We start from the raw sequence: 20,525 nt of genomic DNA on the forward strand, positions 1-20,525 counted from the left end.
GATTCCTAGCCTCTGACCTTTCTTAAATGAGGAGACCAAAATTGTACACAGTACCCCAAATAGTAGTAGCCTATCCAGCTGCAGCAAAACATCCCTACTTTCGTAAAAGCAAAATACTGCAGATGCAGGAGACCAAAATAAAAAAACAAAGTGCTAGAAAAACTCAGCAGGTCTGGCAGCATCTGTGGAGAGATGCTGCCAGACCTGCTGAGTTTTTCCAGCACTTTCTGTTTTTATCCCTGTTTTTACATTCCATTCCCCTTGCATAAATGACAACATACCATTTACCTTCCTAATCGCTTGCTGTACCTGCAAACTAACCTGTTATGATTCATGTACCAAGACACCCAGATCCCTCTGTACCTCAAGAGTTCTGCAATCTCTCTCCATTTAAATTCCTGCCAAAGTGGACAATTTCACATTTGCCCACATTATACTCCATCTGCCAATTTTTTCCCCACTCGCTTAACCTATCCATATCCTTAAGTCCTCTTCACAACTTACTTTCTTGCCTTTCTTCGTATCATCAGCAAGTTTAGTAACCATACATTTGGTCCCTTCATCCAAGTCATTGATATAAATTGTTTAATTTTCCAAAATGCCCTAGATTCTGGAAAGATCCGATTAGATTCGGAAAATAGCGAATGTGACTCCTCTGTTCAAGAAAGGAGAGAGACAGAAATCAGGAAACTACAGTCCAGTTAGACCACCTGTCATAGCGAAAGTGCTGGAATCTATTATTAAGGAGGTTACGGTGGGGAACTTAGAAAATCTCAGTGCAACCTGGCATGGTTTTGTGAAAGGGGAATCATGTTTGACTAATTTATTGGAGATCCTTGAGGAGGTAATAAGCAATGTGGATTAAGGGGAACCTGTGGATGTGCTGTACTTAGATTTCCAGAAGGCATTTGACAAGGTGCCACATCAAGGATTATGATACAAGATAAAAGCTCATGGTATAAGGGGAAACACATTAGCATGGATAGAGGATTGGTTAGCTAACAGGAAATGGAGAGTAGGCATAAATGGGTCATTTTCAGGTTGGCAATGTGCGATGGGTTGGAGTACCACAGGAATCAGTGCCTCAACTATTCACATATGAACATGCTAACATATAATTAGAAGCAGGAGTAGGCCATTCATCCCCTCGAGCCTGCTCCACCATTCAATAAGGTCAAGGCTGATCCTATTGTGGCCTCAACTCCACGTTCTCGCCTGATAACCTCTGACTCCCTTGTTAGACAACAATCTATCTACCTCTACCTTAAAAATTATTCGATGACCCTGCCCCCACCACTAATATGCTGCTTTTCTATTCTTCCTGCCAAAGTGGACAAGTTCTCATTTTCCCACATTATACTCCATCTGCCAAATTTTTCCCCACTCGCTTAGCCTATCCAATTTTCCCTTTGTGCTCTCCTTATGTCCCCCTCACAACTTCACTTTGCTATTTACCTTTGTGTAATAAGAAAATTTAGCAACCATACATTTGGTCCCTTCATCCAAGTCATTGATATAGATTGTAAATAGTTGTGGCCTCAGCACTGATCCCTGTGTCACTCCATTAGTTACATCTTGCCAACCTGAAAATGATATATTTATCCCCAGTCTCTGCTTCTGCACTGTCAGAAGGTCAGTACTGTGAGAGCGCTGCACTATCAGAGGGTCAGTACAGAGGGATTGCTGCACTATCAGAAGGCTAGTATGGAGGGAGTGCTGCAGCCTTAGAAGGTTAGTATGGAGGGAGTGCTGCACTATCAGAAGGTCAGTACTAAGGGTGTGCTGCACCATCGGAAGGTCAGTACAGAGGGAGTGTTGCACTGTCAGAAGGCTAGTATGGAGGGAGTGCTGCAGCATCAGAAGGTCAGTACGGAAGGAGTGCTGCATGGAGGGAGTGCTGCACTGTCAGAGGGTCAGTACTGAGGGAGTGCTGCATTGTTGGAGGGTCAATACTGAGGAAGTGCTGCACTGTCAGAGGGTCAGTACTGAGGGAGTGCTGCATTGTCAGAGGGTCAGTACTGAGGGAGTGCTGCACTGTCGGAGAGTCAGTACTGAGGGAGTGCTGCACTGTCAGAGGGTCAGTACTGAGGGAGTGCTGCACTGTCGGAGAGTCAGTGCAGAGTGAGTGTTGCACTGTCAGAGGATCAGTACTGAGGGAGTGCTGCACTGTCGGAGAGTCAGTGCAGAGTGAGTGTTGCACTGTCAGAGGATCAGTACTGAGGGAGTGCTGCACTGTCGGAGAGTCAGTACTGAGGGAGTGCTGCACTGTCAGAGAGTCAGTACTGAGGGAGTGCTGCACTGTCAGAGGGTCAGTACTGAGGGAGTGCTGCACTGTCAGAGGGTCAGTACTGAGGGAGTGCTGCACTGTCAGAGGGTCAGTACTGAGGCAGTGCTGCACTGTCAGAGGGTCAGTACTGAGGGAGCGCTGCTCTGTCAGAGGGTCAGTACTGAGGGAGTGCTGCACTGTCAGAGGGTCAGTACTGAGGGAGTGCTGCACTGTCAGAGGGTCAGTACTGAGGGAGTGCTGCACTGTCAGAGGGTCAGTACTGAGGGAGTGCTGCACTGTCAGAGGGTCAGTACTGAAGGAGTGCTGCACTGTCGGAGGGTCAGTACTGAGGGAGTGCTGCACTGTCAGAGGGTCAGTACTGAGGGAGTGCTGCACTGTCAGAGGGTCAGTACTGAGGGAGTGCTGCACTGTCAGAGGGTCAGTACTGAGGGAGTGCTGCACTGTCAGAGGGTCAGTACTGAGGGAGTGCTGCACTGTCAGAGGGTCAGTACTGAGGGAGTGCTGCACTGTCAGAGGGTCAGTACTGAGGGAGTGCTGCACTGTCAGAGGGTCAGTACTGAGGGAGTGCTGCACTGTTGGAGAGTCAGTGCAGAGTGAGTGTTGCACTGTCAGAGGATCAGTACTGAGGGAGTGCTGCACTGTCGGAGGGTCAGTAATGAGGGAGTGCTGCACTGTCAGAGGATCAGTACTGAGTGAGTGCTGCACTGTCAGAGGATCAGTACTGAGGGAGTGCTGCACTGTCGGAGGGTCAGTAATGAGGGAGCGCTGCACTGTCAGAGGGTCAGTACTGAGGGAGTGCTGCACTGTCAGAGGATCAGTACTGAGGGAGTGCTGCACTGTCGGAGGATCAGTACTGAGGGAGTGCTGCACTGTCGGAGGGTCAGTAATGAGGGAGTGCTGCACTATCAGAGGGTCAGTAATAAGGGAGCGCTGCACTGTCAGAGGGTCAGTACTGAGGGAGTGCTGCACTGTCAGAGGGTCAGTACTGAGGGAGTGCTGCACTGTCAGAGGGTCAGTACTGAGGGAGGGCTGCACTGTCAGAGGGTCAGTACTGAAGGAGTGCTGCACTGTCGGAGGGTCAGTACTGAGGGAGTGCTGCACTGTCAGAGGGTCAGTACTGAGGCAGTGCTGCACTGTCAGAGGGTCAGTACTGAGGTAGTGCTGCACTGTCAGAGGGTCAGTACTGAGGGAGTGCTGCACTGTCAGAGGGTCAGTACTGAGGGAGTGCTGCACTGTCGGAGGATCAGTACTGAGGGAGTGCTGCACTATCAGAGGGTCAGTAATAAGGGAGCGCTGCACTGTCAGAGGGTCAGTACTGAGGGAGTGCTGCACTGTCGGAGGGTCAGTACTGAGGGAGTGCTGCACTGTCAGAGGGTCAGTACTGAGGGAGGGCTGCACTGTCAGAGGGTCAGTACTGAAGGAGTGCTGCACTGTCGGAGGGTCAGTACTGAGGGAGTGCTGCCCTGTCAGAGGGTCAGTACTGAGGGAGTGCTGCACTGTCAGAGGGTCAGTACTGAGGGAGTGCTGCACTGTCAGAGGGTCAGTACTGAGGGAGTGCTGCACTGTCAGAGGGTCAGTACTGAGGGAGTGCTGCACTGTCAGAGGGTCAGTACTGAGGGAGTGCTGCACTGTCAGAGGGTCAGTACTGAGGGAGTGCTGCACTGTCAGAGGGTCAGTACTGAGGGAGTGCTGCACTGTTGGAGAGTCAGTGCAGAGTGAGTGTTGCACTGTCAGAGGATCAGTACTGAGGGAGTGCTGCACTGTCGGAGGGTCAGTAATGAGGGAGTGCTGCACTGTCAGAGGATCAGTACTGAGGGAGTGCTGCACTGTCAGAGGATCAGTACTGAGGGAGTGCTGCACTGTCGGAGGGTCAGTAATGAGGGAGCGCTGCACTGTCAGAGGGTCAGTACTGAGGGAGTGCTGCACTGTCAGAGGATCAGTACTGAGGGAGTGCTGCACTGTCGGAGGATCAGTACTGAGGGAGTGCTGCACTGTCGGAGGGTCAGTAATGAGGGAGTGCTGCACTGTCAGAGGGTCAGTACTGAGGGAGTGCTGCACTGTCAGAGGGTCAGTACTGAGGGAGTGCTGCACTGTCAGAGGGTCAGTACTGAGGGAGTGCTGCACTGTCAGAGGGTCAGTACTGAGGGAGTGCTGCACTGTCAGAGGGTCAGTACTGAGGGAGTGCTGCACTGTCAGAGGGTCAGTACTGAGGGAGGGCTGCACTGTCAGAGGGTCAGTACTGAAGGAGTGCTGCACTGTCGGAGGGTCAGTACTGAAGGAGTGCTGCACTGTCGGAGGGTCAGTACTGAGGGAGTGCTGCACTGTTTTCAGGTGAGAAGTTAAATTGAGCAGGCCCATCTGCCTGTTCGGGTGAATGTGAAAGCTTCTGCGTAACTATTTCGAGGAAGTTTTATTTTGCTTTTATTATAGCTGGGGAGTTATCCCCGGTGTCCTGGCCAATATTTGTCCCTCGATCAACATCACAAAAACAGATTATCTGGCCATTATCACTTTGCTGATTGTGGGAGTTTGCTGAGTGCAAATTGGCTGCCTCGTTTTCTACATTACAGCAGTAACCACACATCCAAAAAAAGTACTTAATTGGCTGTAAAGTGCCTTGAGACACCTGGCGTTATGTAAAGGCAAAATCTTACTTTACCACAGGCAATTGATAATTCAGCTCCGAGTGGAACGGCCCTTAAACTGACATCTATGTGACAGCAAGGTGGGAGTGCTATCCACTGAGCCACAGCTGAAGCCCCTCTACCTATTGGTATTACAGCTCTCATGAGCGCGGGGGGGTCGGGGGTGGTGGGGTGGCTCGACCTCACTCAGGGGGACAGGGGCCAGCTTCATTGGGATGGGACTTCTCCCTTGTCTGGAGAGCTGGAGAAGTGTGTGGTGACACTGCCACCTGCAGGACATTCTGTGGCGGTGCTGCTGCTCACCATCCCTTTGTTCTCGTCCCCTCGCTTTCCGCCAGCTGCAGCTACTTTAAGGATGACCCAAACTGACCCTGCTACTAAACCTGTTGAAATCGGTCAGGTGTTGTCAGCACTTCAATATTGATTTACTGATGTTTCTTCTATGATTGCGATCAGTGTAATTCACTGGGCTTGCTGAGATGAATGTTCGCTCCTGCCTCGGTCCGACTAAACTTGACACGGCCCAGGAACTGAACCCGGAACCTGTTTTGCTTTTAGCTCAGTTCCTCACTGCCTCCCACCCCTCCCTCTGCTGGCTGCAAGATATAGCGGGATCTTGCTGTGCACAGGAACAGCAAGAAATAGGAGCAGGAGTAATATGGCAGGGCCCATCGAGCTCGCTCCGCCATTCGACACAATCATGGCTGATCTCTGGCTTCAACTCCATTTTCCCCGCCCGTTTCCCATATCCCTTGATTCCCTGAGAGATCAAAAATCCGTCTATCCCAGCCTTAAATGTATTCAATGATGGAGCACTCACAACCCTCTGGGGTAGAGAATTCCAAAGATTCATAACCGTTTGAGTGAAGCAATTTCTCCTCATCTCAGTCCTAAACGCTTGTCTCCTTGCCCTGAGACTGTGTTTTCGATCTGATTGTAACCTCAACCCCACACTCCTGCCTACCCCCCGATAACCTTTCACCCCCTTGTTAATCAAGAATCTATCTACCTCTGCCTTAAAAATATTCAAGGACTCTGTTTCTATTGCCTTTTGAGGAAGAGAGTTCCAAAGACTCATTACTCTCTGAGAGAAAAAATTCTCCTCATCTCTGTCTTAAATGAGTGACCCCTTATTTTTAAACAGTGACCCCTGGTTCTAGATTCTCCCACAAGAGGAAACATCCTCTCCACATCCACCCTGTCAAGACCCCTCAGGATCTTATAAGATTCAATCAAGCCGCCTATTACTCTTCTAAGCTCCAGCGGATACAAGCCTAGTCTGTTCAGTCTTTCCTCATAAGATAACCCACCCATTCCAGGTATTAGTCTAGTAAACCTTCTCTGAACTACTTCTAACACATTTACATCTTTCTTTAAATAAGGAGACCAGTACTGTACACAATACTCCAGATATGGTCTCACCAGTGCCCTGTACAACTGAAGCATAACCTCCCTACTTTTGTAATCAATCCCCCTCACAATAAATGATAACATTCTATTAGCTTTCCTAATTACCTGCTGTACCTGCATACTAACCTTTTGTGATTCATGCACCAACCAGGACACACAGATCTCTCTGAATCTCAGAGCTCTGCAATCTCTCACCATTTAGATAATAAGCTTCCTTTTTATTCTTCCTGCCAAAATGAACAATTTCACATTTGCCCACATTATACTCCATGTGCCAGGTCTTTGCTCACTCACTTAACCTGTCTATGTCACTTTGTAGCCTCCTTACATCCTCTTCACAATTCACTTTCCTACCTATCTTTGTGTTATCAGCAAGTTTAGCCACCATTCCTTCAGCTTTTCTTCCAAGTCATTTATATAAATTGCAAAAGTTGAGGTCCTAGCTCTGATCCCTGTGGCACACCACTCATCACATCCTGCCAACCAGAAAAAAATATCCATTTATGCCAACTCTCTGCTTCCTGTTAGCTCGCCAATCTTCCATCCATGCCAATATGTTACCCCCTGCACCATGAGCTTTTATTTTCTGCAATAACCTTTGATGTGGCACCTTATCAAATGCCTTCTGGAAATCTAAGTATTGTACATCCACCAGGTCCCCTTAATCCACAGCACATGTGACTTCCTCAAAGAACTCCAATAAACTGGTTAAACATGATTTCCCTTTTACAAAACCATGTTGACTCTGCCTGATTGCCTTGAATTTTTCTAAGTGCCCTGCTATAATATCTTTAGTAATAGCTTCTAACATTTTCCCTATGACAGATGTTAGGCTAACTGGCCTATAGATTCCTGCTTTCTGTCTCCCTCCCTTTTCAAAAAAAGGAGTTATATTTGCTATTGTCCAATCCAACGGAACCTTTCCCAAATCTAGGGAATTTTGGAAAATTAAAACCAGTGCATCAACTATCTCACTAACCACTTCTTTCAAGACCTTCGGGTGAAGTCCATCTGGACCTGGGGATTGGTCAGCCTGCAGTCCCAACAATTTGCTCAATATCACTTCCCTGGTGATTGTAATTTTCCCAAGTTCCTCCCTCCCTCCCATTTCCTGATTCACAGCTATTTCCAGGATGTTACTTGTGTCCTCTATAGTGAAGACCGAAGCAAAGTATCTGTTTAATTCATCCACCATCTCCCTACTTTCCATTATCTATTCCCTAGATGCACACTCTATAGGAACAATGCTCACTTTGTTAACTCTTTTCTTATTTAAATATCTATAGAAACTCTTACTATCTGCCTTTATATTGCTAGCTAGCTTTCTCTCAGACTCTAATTTTCCCCTCCTTATTAATCTTTGTCATTCTTTGCTGTTCTATATTCTTTCCGATCTTCTGATCTGCCACTTGTTTTTGTGTAATTATATGCTTTTTCTTTAAGTTTGATACTGCCTTTAACTTTTAGTTAACCATGGGCCCTCCCCTCGGGATTTTTCTTTCTCATTGGAATGTACATATTCTATATATTCTGAAATGTCCCTTTAAATGTCTGTCACTGAACTTCTATTGACGTTTCCCTTAACCTCATCTGCCAGTTCACTTTAGTTAGCTCTGCTTTCATGCCCTCATAATTGCCCTTATTTAAGTTTAAAATACTCGCCTTGGACACCCTTGTTTCTCCCTCAAAATGAATGTAAAATTCAATCATATTATGATTGCTGCTACCTAGGGGTGCCTTCACTATGAGGTTATCAATCAATCCTGACTTGTTGCTCAGTACCAGGTCTAGTATAGCCTGCTCTCTGGTTGGCTCCAAAACATGCTCTTCTAAGAAACTATCCCAAAAACATTCCATGAGCTCCTCATCTATCCTACCTTTGCTCGTCTGATTTTTCCAGTCTTTATATAGATTAAGTTCCCCCATGATCATTGCTGTAGCTCTCTGAGGAACTCCCATTATCTTTTCTTTTGTACTCTGTCCTACTGTGTAGTTACAATTAAGGGGCCTGTACGCCACTCCTACAAGCGACTGCTTGCCTTTATCATTCCTCATTTCAACCCAAACTGCTTCTACATCCTGATTTCCTGAACTTAGGTCAACCCTCTCTAATGTGCTAATACCATCATTAATTAACAGAGCCATCCCTCCACCTTTTCCTAACTTCCTGTCCTTCCTAAATGTCACGTACCCTTCAATATTCAGGTCCCCAATCTATGTCATCCTGTAGCTTTGTCTCTGTAATGGCTATCAGATCATACTTATATATTTCTATTTGCGCTATCAGTTCATCTGTTCTGTTCGAATGGTATGTGCGTTTAGATACAGAGCCTTTAGTTTTGTCTTTTTATTATTTTTGTAGCATCTAGCCCTTACCTGCTGATTTACTCTTAGGGCAGAATGTTATGTCCCGTGGGTAGACGTGCGCCCGCCCTGAACGGGAGTGAAATAGTGCGCGATGACATCGGGTGAGCGTCCTGACATCATTGTGCACTCTTGCGATCATTCGGTCGGCAGGCGTGTGCGAGAGGTGGCAGTGCGCCCGCTGGCTTATTATGGCCCTTAAGCAGTTAATTAAGTTGCAGTTTTCACTGTCCTCTCGACCGTTCGGTTGGCGGGCTGCCGAATACGCCAGGCGGCTTTTAGCATTTTATTCCGAAACCTCATCCACGGGTGGGAAGAGGTTTCCAACGGTTACTAAAAAGCAATAAAAACTTTTTAACATTATTTTTTTACATGTCCCCCTTCATGTGACTGAGTCACGTGGGGACATGTTTATATCACTTGTAAATTGTTTATTTATGTACTTAACATTTTTGAGGTCCCTGAGGCAGCTCTGCACTGCTCCTGCCCCCCACCCCAGCAGCAATGAGGATCTTAGTGCGAGTTTCACACTGGCTGCCTGTTAATTGGTCAGCCAGTGTGACATTACGGCCGGAGTCCAGTCCATCTCACGGCCGCTCCTGGACCCGCCCACTGCGCCTGCCCGAGGAGGGGAAAATCCTGCCCTTAGAATCATACTCTCTGTCCCTTCCTGTCACAGGCTGTTTATCAGTTCCCACATTAATACCTGTCTCTCTTGCCTTGTCTCTACTCTGGTTTACCACATCTTCCCAAATTTGATCCTTTGCCCCCACTATTCAGTTTAAAACCCTCTCTGCTTCACTAGTTAGGTGGCTCATGAGGACTCCAGCCCCAGCACAGTTCAGGTATAGACCGTCCCAACGGTACAGATCCCACTTTCCCCAGTACTGATGCCAGTGCCCCACAAACCGGAACCCACTTCTCCCACACCAGTCTTTGAGCCACGCATTCATTTCTCTAATCTTATTTGTCCTGTGCCAATTTGCACGTGGCTCAGGTAATAATCCAGAAATTATCACCTTTGAGGTTCTGCTTCTTAATTTGGTGCCTCGCTCCTCATACTGACTATGCAGAGCCTCCTTCCTCATCCTGCCTACGTTATTGGTATCTGCATAGACCATGACCACTGGATCCTCTCATTCCCACTGCAAGTTCCTCTCCAACCCTGAACCCTGGCACCGAGCAGGCAACAAAGCCGTCTGGACTCTCGCTCTTTGCTACAGAGAGCAGTGTCAATCCCCCTCATTATACTCTCCCCTACTACCACTAACTTTTTTATGCTCCCCCCCACTTGGATGGCTTCCTGTACCATGCTGCCATGGTCAGTTTGCTCACCCACCCTGCAGCCCCTGCACTCATCCAAACAAGCTGAGAGAACCTCAAACCTATTGGACAATTGTAGAGGCTCACACTCCTGCCCCCGGGTCCCCTTACCTGCCTCACTCGCAGTCACATCCTCCTGTCCCTGGCCACTGACCAAATCAGAAGACCCTATTCTAAGAGGTGTGACCGCCTCCTGGTATAAAGCATCCAGGTAACTCTCCCCCTCCCTGATGTGTCGCAGAGTCTGCAGCTCAGCCTCCAGCTCAATGACTCTGAGCTGAAGCTCCTCAAACCACTAACGCTTACAGTTTCTTGGAGCAATGGAATGTATTTTTGTTGAACATTTTAAATTATTTCTTCAGATGTTTCCCACTGCTCCTATACCACCATACCTTTTAGTCTAGTTATCCAATCAACCTTAGCCAGCTCTCCCCTCACACCTATTAATTGGCTTTGTTTAAGTTTAAGATTCTTGTTTGTGATTGGAGTATGTCACTTTCAAACTTAACAGGGATTGAATGGTGTTATGATCACTGTTTCCCAGTGGATCTTTTACCAAGACATTACTAAGTAACTCAGCTTCATTACGAAATACTAGATCTAAGATAGCCTTATCCCTAGTCAGTTCCACAATGTATTGCTCCAAGAAACTGTCATAAAAATATTCTACAAACTCACCTTCTGGACCATTAATGCCAATTTAATTGTCACAGTCTATATGAAGATTAAAGTTCTGATTAAAATTACTGATTCTAATTCATGATCTTCTGAGACCAGGTCCTTTCTCACTAATGTCCTTATGTCATCTTTTACTACCCCTCTACCTTGGTCATTCTGTCTGTCTTTCCAAAATATTGTGTACGCTGGAATATTTATTTCCCAACAAGTCTGGCAGCATCGGCGGAGAAGAAATCAGTCAACGTTTCGAGCCCTCATGGCCCTTCAGCAGAACTGAAGCATAGTTTCAACAAGGGAGAAATATAAATTGGTTTAAGGTGGGTGGGGGGGAAGAGACACATTGAGGGTGTGGTGTGAGCAGATAATCAAAAGATGTCAGAGACAAAAGGGTCAAAGAGGTGTTGAAGGTGGTGGTCTTTGTCTGAGAAAAGTGCTAATTAAGAATGCAAGACAGGATATTCAAAGTACAGCTCTAGTGGGGGTGGGGTGGAAAGACTAAAGGTTTTAGTTTTAGATTTAAAAATAATGGAAATAGGTGGGGAAAGAAGAATCTATATAAATTATTGAAAAAAAAGGCGGGTGGGGGGGGGAAAAGAAACGGGGTGGGGATGGGGGGAGGGGGAGTTTAAGATCTAAAGTTGTTGAATTCAATATTCAGCCCAGAAGGCTGTAAAGTGCCTAGTCGGAAGATGAGGTGCTGTTCCTCCAGTTTGCGTTGGGCTTCACTGGAACAATGCAGCAAGCCAAGGACAGACATGTGGGCAAGAGAACAGGGTGGAGTGTTAAAATGGCAAGCGACAGGGAGGTTTGGGTCTTTCTTGCGGACAGACCGCAGGTGTTCCGCAAAACGGTCGCCCAGTTTGCGTTTGGTCTCTCCAGTGTAGAGGAGACCGCATTGGGAGCAACGAATGCAGTAGACTAAGTTAGGGGAAATGCAAGTGAAATGCTGCTTCACTTGAAAGGAGTGTTTGGGCCCTTGGACGGTGAGGAGAGAGGAAGTGAAGGGGCAGGTGTTGCATCTTCTGCGTGGGCATGGGGAGGTGCCATAAGTGGGGGTTGAGGAGTAGGGGGTGATGGAGGAGTGGACCAGGGTGTCCCGGAGGGAACGATCCCTACGGAATGCCGTCAAGGGGGGTGAAGGGAAGATGTGTTTGGTGGTGGCATCATGCTGGAGTTGGCGGAAATGGCGGAGGATGATCCTTTGAATGCGGAGGCTGGTGGGGGGTGATAAGTGAGGACAAGGGGGACCCTATCATGTTTCTGGGAAGGAGGAGAAGGCGTGAGGGAGGATGCGCGGGATATGGGCCGGACACGGTTGAGGGCCCTGTCAACGACCGTGGATGGAAAACCTCGGTTAAGGAAGAAGGAGGACATGTCCGAGGAGCTGTTTTTGAAGGTAGCGTCATCAGAACAGATGCGACGGAGGCGAAGGAACTGAGAGAATGGGATGGAGTCTTTACAGGAAGCGGGGTGTGAGGAGCTGTAGTCGAGGTAGCTGTGGGAGTCGGTAGGCTTGTAATGGATATTGGTGGACAGTCTATCATCAGAAATTGAGACAGAGAGGTCAAGGAAGGGAAGAGAAGTGTCAGAGATGGACCATGTGAAGATGATGGAGGGGTGGAGATTGGAAGCAAAATTAATAAATTTTTCCAGGTCCCGACGAGAGCATGAAGCAGCACCGAAGTAATCATCGATGTACCGGAGAAAGAGTTGTGGGAGGGGGCCGGAGTAGGACTGGAACAAGGAATGTTCCACATACCCCATAAAGAGACAGGCATAGCTGGGGCCCATGCGGGTACCCATAGCCACACCTTTTATTTGGAGGAAGTGAGAGGAGTTAAAGGAGAAACTGTTCAGTGTGAGAACAAGTTCAGCCAGACGGAGGAGAGTAGTGGTGGATGGGGATTGTTGGGGCCTCTGTTCAAGGAAGAAGCTAAGGGCCCTCAGACCACCTGGTGGGGGATGGAGGTGTAGAGGGATTGGACATCCATGGTGAAGAGGAAGCGGTTGGGGCCAGGGAACTGGAAATTGTTGATGTGACGTAAGGTGTCAGAGGAATCACGGATGTAGGTGGGAAGGGACTGGACAAGGGGAGAGAGAAGGGAGTCAAGATAACGAGAAATGAGTTCCGTGGGGCAGGAACAGGCTGACACGATCGGTCTGCCAGGACAGTTCTGTTTGTGGATTTTGGGTAGGAGGTAGAAGCGGGCCGTCCGAGGTTGGGCGACTATCAAGTTGGAAGCTGTGGGAGGAAGATCTCCAGAGGAGATGAGGTCAGTGACAGTCCTGGAAACAATGGCTTGATGTTCTGTGGTGGGGTCATGGTCCAGGGAGAGGTAGGAGGAAACGTCTGCGAGTTGACGCTCAGCCTCCGCGAGGTAGAGGTCAATGCGCCAGACAACAACAGTACCACCCTTGACAGCGGGTTTGATGACAATGTTGGGGTTGGACCTGAGAGAACGGAGTGCAGTGAGTTCAGAGAGAGACAGATTAGAATGGGTGAGAGGAGCAGAGAAATTGAGACGGCTAATGTCACGCCGACAGTTCTCAATGAAAAGATCAAGAGAAGGTAAGAATCCAGAGGGAGGGGTCCAAGTGGAGGGAGGTTAGGGCCCTCAACTGTGTCCGGCCCATATCCCGCGCATCCTCCCTCACGCCTTCTCCTCCTTCCCAGAAACATGATAGGGTCCCCCTTGTCCTCACTTATCACCCCACCAGCCTCCGCATTCAAAGGATCATCCTCCGCCATTTCCGCCAACTCCAGCATGATGCCACCACCAAACACATCTTCCCTTCACCCCCCTTGACGGCATTCCGTAGGGATCGTTCCCTCCGGGACACCCTGGTCCACTCCTCCATCACCCCCTACTCCTCAACCCCCACTTATGGCACCTCCCCATGCCCACGCAGAAGATGCAACACCTGCCCCTTCACTTCCTCTCTCCTCACCGTCCAAGGGCCCAAACACTCCTTTCAAGTGAAGCAGCATTTCACTTGCATTTCCCCTAACTTAGTCTACTGCATTCGTTGCTCCCAATGCGGTCTCCTCTACACTGGAGAGACCAAACGCAAACTGGGCGACCGTTTTGCGGAACACCTGCGGTCTGTCCGCAAGAAAGACCCAAACCTCCCTGTCGCTTGCCATTTTAACACTCCACCCTGTTCTCTTGCCCACATGTCTGTCCTTGGCTTGCTGCATTGTTCCAGTGAAGCCCAACGCAAACTGGAGGAACAGCACATCATCTTCCGACTAGGCACTTTACAGCCTTCTGGGCTGAATATTGAATTCAACAACTTTAGATCTTAAACTCCCCCTCCCCCCATCCCCACCCCGTTTCTTTTCCCCCCCCACCCGCCTTTTTTTTCAATAATTTATATAGATTCTTCTTTCCCCACCTATTTCCATTATTTTTAAATCTAAAACTAAAACCTTTAGTCTTTCCACCCCACCCCCACTAGAGCTGTACTTTGAATATCCTGTCTTGCATTCTTAATTAGCACTTTTCTCAGACAAAGACCACCACCTTCAACACCTCTTTGACCCTTTTGTCTCTGACATCTTTTGATTATCTGCTCACACCACACCCTCAATGTGTCTCTTCCCCCCCACCCACCTTAAACCAATTTATATTTCTCCCTTGTTGAAACTATGCTTCAGTTCTGCTGAAGGGCCATGAGGGCTCGACACGTTGACTGATTTCTTCTCCGCCGATGCTGCCAGACTTGCTGAGTTTTTCCAGGTAATTCTGTTTTTATTTTGTTTTGGATTTCCAGCATCCGCAGTAGCTTTTAGCTTTTTGTTTTTATATTTATTTCCCAACCTTGATCACCTTGTAACCATGGGCTGAATTTTGCCGTCGGTGAGCAGGGGGCGGGGCCCACTCGCCGATGTAAAAAATGACGCGGGATGACGTTGGGTGGGAACTCCTGACGTCACCGCGCCCCATTTAAATTTTCAGGAAGGTGGGGGCGCAGCAAAATCAGCTGTGCTCCCGCCGACCTGTCAATGGCCAATTGAGGCCTTTGTCAGGATAGTTAAAACAATTAAAGGACCTGCCCATCCAACCTTAAGGTTGGCGGGTTGGCCAGGAGCCCTGGCGGGAACAAGAACAAACATCAAGCCTCATTCACCGGTGAGATGAGGTTTCATGTCGGTTTTTAAAAAGTTTAATAAAGTTTTTGTGCACTTTATTAACATGTCCCATGTCGTGTGACATTGTCACATGAGGGAGACATGTTGATGATTTTTTTAATTTTTCTATTTTTAAACCTTGAAAACCTTTCGGCGATCTCCCTGAGGCAGCACTTAGCCTCAGGGAGACGTGCGCTCTTTCGGCCCACCTGCCCATCAAGGGCAAAACTCAGCCCCATGTTTCTGAAATGGTGATTGGATCTATCATTTACCTTTATTTATGCCGTTAGTTCACCTGCCTCGTGCATTCACATAAAGAACCATAATTTCTTTATTTTTACTCCTCATCCCCGCAATTCGCTGATGTCCAATTTTTTTGTCAAACTCTCTGCCGCTCCCTGTCCCGCTCTCCTTGCCTTTACCCACGTCGCTGCACCGTTCCGATACCTCGACCTTTCTCTTTGGATTTCTCAATCTCCCCTCACCCACCCTCCCTGTCCACAGCCCCCTAGTTATACGATTGACCAGGACACTGGCCCCGAGCCTGATTGAAGTGGGGCCCATCCCGACGGAACAGCTCTCTCGTCTCTGAGTACCGGGGGTGCCAGTGACCCCCCACCTTCTTCCCACACCACCCTTTGAGCCGCGCGCTTAGTTCTCCAACCTGCTTGACCCTAAGCCAATTGGCGCGTGGTTTCGGGTACCGCTCCCGGAGGTGATCCTCTTTGATGGTCTGCGTTTTAATGTGGACACCAACTCCTCAGATTCCCCTGGCAGAGCACAATTCCTGGTCCCAGCTAGGCCGCTGGTTCCCACGTGGGCCGCGACAACTGGATCCTCCGGCTCCCCCCAACTCCCGAGCTCCTCTCCAGCCGTGCGGAGGTGCCCTTTGCCCGGGCACCGGGCAGGCGACACAACCTTCAGGGGAAAATCGGCTGCCGTGTGTCCCCTATGTCATTGTGGCGACTAAGCTTCAACAAAAAAAACAAGCACACTATTGGCTGTGAGAGTCGTTGGGAGGTGTCGGGGTCACAATAGGTGCGACGGAAGCTCAAGGTCTCTTCCTTTCTTTCTTCACAGCAAACAAACCGCTGACCCCTGTTTAGACGCAGGCGCCAACCTGCTTACTTTGCGTGAAGGTCTCCGTTAGAATCGAGGATTACGTTATGTTTTAAAGGGTGTGTAAGTGCCGCACGCCACCTCGCCTAAGGTAACCTCTTTGGCAAAACGGGCTTTGAGCGGCCTGCACATGGCAGACGGGCTTAACAGCCTCGATCATGTCCTTCAGGGAAGGGAGCCTAACAGCCCCCTCCCCCCCCACCCCGCTCACCCTGCTCCAGCCCACACACCGGGGGGAGGGGGCAATTGTACCCTAATCTGCCCGCTGATAAACTAAAGGGTGCAACGCTTGTTTTAAACCCCCACCCTCCGCCCCCATGTCCCCCCACCACCACCACCCCCCTCCCCAGCCTCCAAAATTCCCCCTAACATGTTTTTCTGGAGTGATTTATTTCAGTGCGTGTCCCCTTTAAAAGTTTTTGGCACAGCCGCCCGTGCCCACGGTGAGGACTCTCTTGGGCCTCTGCACAGCTGCACGGTTTAACGGGAGCTCCTGGATGTTTGAGCTCGCTCGAGAGTGATATCGGCCAGTGGGGTTGTGGGGGTGGGGGGGTGGGAGGGGGGGGCGGGGGGGCGGTGGGGTGGAGCTGGGGGGTGTGGGGGGGGGTGGGGGTGTTGAGGTGGGGTTTGGTTACAATACTGACATTCCACCAGATCCGGCAGGATTTCCCTTCCCGCCGAGTTAAGCTGGGAACGTTAGGACAGGGGAACAGGAGGAGGCCATTCAGCCCCTCCAGCCCATTCCGCCACGCAATGAGATCATGGCTGGCCTGTCACCTAACTCCAGACGCCAGCCTTTGAGTCATATTCCGGGCATTTATTAATAGGGGCATGAAGTGCAAGGGCCAGCAGGTTACATTAAACTCGTGTATGTCACTAGTTTGACCCCAGCTGGAGCATCACTTTCAGTTTTGGGCACCGCACTTTTAGGGAGGATATGAAGGCGTTGGAGAGAGCGCAGAGACGATTGACGAGAATGGTTCTAGAGATGAGGAACTTCAGCTATATGAAGATAGATTGGAGAAGTTAGGACTGTTTCCCTCGGAGAAAAGAAGGTTGAGAGGAGATTTGATGTAAATATTCAAAATCTTGATGAGCCTGGACAGAGTGGACAGGGAGAAACTGTTCCCGCGCGTGAAAGGATCGAGGACGAGAGGACCCAGACTTAAAGCAATTCGTGAAAGAAGCAACAGTGACACGAGGAGAAACTTTCTCGCGCAGCAAGTGGTTGGGGTCTGGCCTGAGATTGTGGTGGAGGCAGATTCAATCGAAGCGCTGTTGTCTGTAAAGGAAGAATGTGCAGGGTTACGGGGGAAGGCGGGAGGAACGACACTAGGTGAGCTGCTCATTTGGGAAGCCAGTGCAGATACGATGGGCCGAATGGCCTCCTTCTGCAGCGTAACAAGTCTATCGGTCTCAGATTTAAAATGAACACGTGATCGATCGCTTGGGGAAGAAAGTTCCAAACTTCCCCCGTCCTTTGTGCGCAGAGGCTTTTCCTAAGTTCACTCCTGAAAGGCCTGACTCTCATTTTTACACTATACCCCCTCGTCCTGGACTCTCCAACCAACAGATGTAGTTCCTCTCTACCACCTCCCCCCACCTCCACTACCGCTGGTTCACTTAATATCTTGAAATTTTCAGTGAAGTCGATCCTTAACCTTATCAATTTCAGTTTAGTTTCTCTTTATAACTTAACCTCTTGGGGTCCAGGTGTCATTCTGGGTAACTCGACATTACACTGCCTCCAAGGCCTAGACCTCCTTCCTAAGATGTGGTGCCTGGGGTTACTCACAGAATCATCATCCTCCTCCTCCAGTATAAGAATCTAAGAGGGCGCTGGAGACCATGGGCTTCCATTGGATTGGTCCGTGATTATGCCCGGCAAAGCACTGCATTGGATTGGCCCATGATTATACCCGGCAAAGCACTGCATTGGATTGGTCTGTGATTATGCCCGGCAAAGCACTGCATTGGATTGGTCCGTGGTTATGCCCGGCAAAGCACTGCATTGGATTGGTCCGTGATTATACCCGGCAAAGCACTGCATTGGATTGGTCCGTGATTATACCCGGCAAAGCACTGCATTGGATTGGTCCATGGTTATGCCCGGCAAAGTATTGCATTGGATTGGTCCGTGATTATACCCGGCAAAGCACTGCAGTGGATTGGTCCGTGGTTATGCCCGGCAAAATACTGCATTGGATTGGTCCGTGATTATACCCGGCAAAATACTGCATTGGATTGGTCTGTGGTTATACCCGGCAAAGCACTGCAGTGGATTGCCGTTGCCTTCTGCAGTATGGCCGACCAGGAAACTCTCCCGCTCTTACCGCCGGCCATCAGGGACATTGGAAGGAATCACAGGCTGATAAATCAACCTGCTCGGGGCCACGTTACAATCGCGCCTTCCCTGGTCGATGAGCCCTGGGAGTGGGACTCAAACCCGGCCCAGGGGCTGGGACGCTTGCCCACTGCGCCGCGAGACTTCCCTCGCTCACAGAGGTTGTAAAGGATGGCGTTACCGAGAGATGGGGGACCGGGTTGGGTGGGTGGACCGAGGCGATGCCTGTCTCCCGAGCTGCGGAAGGTGGGCGGGCGGTGAAATCGGTAGCCCCGGCTGCCATTTTTGACGCGACTGATTGACAAACTGGTTGAGCCGGTCGGCGAAGCCATCGTCCGGACTTTTCCCATTGTCTGCTGCGTTTTTTTGTCTCCCGGCCCGTCGGACGTGGAAAAGTTTGGGATGCCTCACAGCAGCTGCGACAAGACAGCGCAAAAAGACAGAAGAGAGAGGGGCCCTGTCGCCGGCACTTTGGCCGTGTGTGGCAGCGCCTCAGACTCATGTTTTCAAAAATATTTTTTGAGCCTTCAGCGAAAAATAGGGATGGCGTCCCTGAGAAACCTGTGAGCAACCTCCTGTCAACGGCATCACCCCCTCTGTCACATGATGTCACAGCCCAGGCTCCTGATTGACTGCGGAGCCTCCCCGTTGGATTGGCCGCCTTCAGACCCCGACGGCCGCTAATTGGCGGAGGCTGGGAGCGAGCGGGCCTCTCTCTCTCTCTCTCTGTCTCTCTCTCGCTCTCTCTCTCTCACTCTCTCTCTCTCTCTCGCTCTCTCTCTCTCGCGCTCTCTCACGCTCTCTCTCGCTCTCTCTGTCTCTCTCTCTCTGTCTCTCTCTCGCTCTCCCTCTCTCGCTCTCTCTCTCTCGTTCGCTCTCTCTCTCTCGTTCACGGTCTCGCTCACTCTCTCTTGCTCTCTCGCTCTCTCTCGCTCTTTTGCTCTCTCTCGCTCTCTCTCTCTCTGTCTCTCTCACTCTATCTCTCGCTCTTTCCCCCTCTCGCCCCATTAAAAAAAATTACCCAGACCAGAGAGCAAGACCGAGCCCAGGACTGGAGGCTGCTGACTTGCAGAGGGCGGGAATGTCGGGTACGGTTGGCCGGGGTGTGTTGGACGGCGAGCTGCCTGGGCTTGAGCGAGGGAGGCTGGATTGCGGACTGGGATCCAGCCCCCGTTCGGAGGGGAAGCCCACGTAGGCCCCATTGCCCAGCTTCCCACCTGGGATTGATGAGAATGCCAGTGGGTTTAGCGGTGCGGGGGTGGGGGGGCATTGGCCTTGGATCCAGGACTGTACATGACGGTGTTTTCCCATTGGCTGCCATGTTGTGCTGACGCTTTCTCTGCTCCCCCTTCTCCCTTCTTGTCTTTCAGGTTCTCCCTCCCCCTCCCTCTCTCTCGAGGATGGAAGCCTGGATCCTGCTTTTGGCTGTGCTGATCCCGCCCAGCCCGGTCTTGGCCTCTTGGAACGGCACCATAGGTAAGCGCCCGGGGCCTCCCGGCTTTCTCTGGCTGTGTGTTCCCCCCCCCTCGAGTGTGAAGGGATCAAAGCGAGGAGTTTAGGACGAGGAAAAGGTCAGGGGTCGGGAGCGAGCGATTGATGGGGGGGGAGGTGAGGCGGGGGAGGGGTGGGTTTACGGTCCCGTGGCGATGGGGGCAGGGCCGTTCAAAGGCCCATCGACTTGGGCGGGACCGGAATTTCCCGCCGGCGGGAGGGGCAGTAAAATTCCACCTTTTGCCTCTGGCCGGGAGAATCCAGAACAGGATCTTCCTGATCAGAACCAGGTCGTTTGGAGCTTGATGTCAGGAAGCAGCTCCTCATGCAAATGGGTAGTGGAAATCCAAACCTTTCCTCTCCCCTCCAAAACGCCGAGGGGAAATGGTGGGGGGGGGTTTATTGGAGATGTCCAGACTGAGATTGTTGGATTTTTCTACAGGGAAAGTTTTGTTTGTTTGGTTTTTTAAAAAAAAATCCCTTTCCCTTTATCCTTTCGTGGGACGCGGGCGCCTCAGGCGCAAGGGCCAGAGTCTGTTGCCCGGCCCTAATTGCCCCTGAACCGGGGTGGCTCGCTCGGCCATTTCAGGGGTCAGCGCCGTGGAGCCTGGAGTCACGTGCAGGCCGGACCGGGTAAGGACGGCAGATTTCCTTGCCCCGTGAAGAGGGGGCATTAGTGAGCCAGATGGGTTTTCACAATGACCGATGGCGGTTGTCATGGTTACCATGGCC

At 50.1% G+C, this 20,525-nt stretch overlaps 1 protein-coding gene across 1 annotated transcript in view; it reads left to right on the forward strand.

The window, feature by feature from the left end:
* Nucleotides 1-20,525, forward strand: part of LOC144695762 (gamma-aminobutyric acid type B receptor subunit 1-like) — a 255,785-nt gene that overhangs the window by 230,909 nt on the left and 4,351 nt on the right. Inside the window, exon 2 of the mRNA XM_078566736.1 lies at nucleotides 19,673-19,778. Coding sequence (XP_078422862.1) covers nucleotides 19,703-19,778 — 76 coding nt within the window. The 5' untranslated portion in view covers nucleotides 19,673-19,702. The remainder of the gene's footprint in view (nucleotides 1-19,672; nucleotides 19,779-20,525) is intronic.

Source organism: Cetorhinus maximus, chromosome 21 (assembly GCF_964194155.1).
Source record: "Cetorhinus maximus chromosome 21, sCetMax3.hap1.1, whole genome shotgun sequence".
NCBI lineage: Eukaryota > Metazoa > Chordata > Chondrichthyes > Lamniformes > Cetorhinidae > Cetorhinus > Cetorhinus maximus.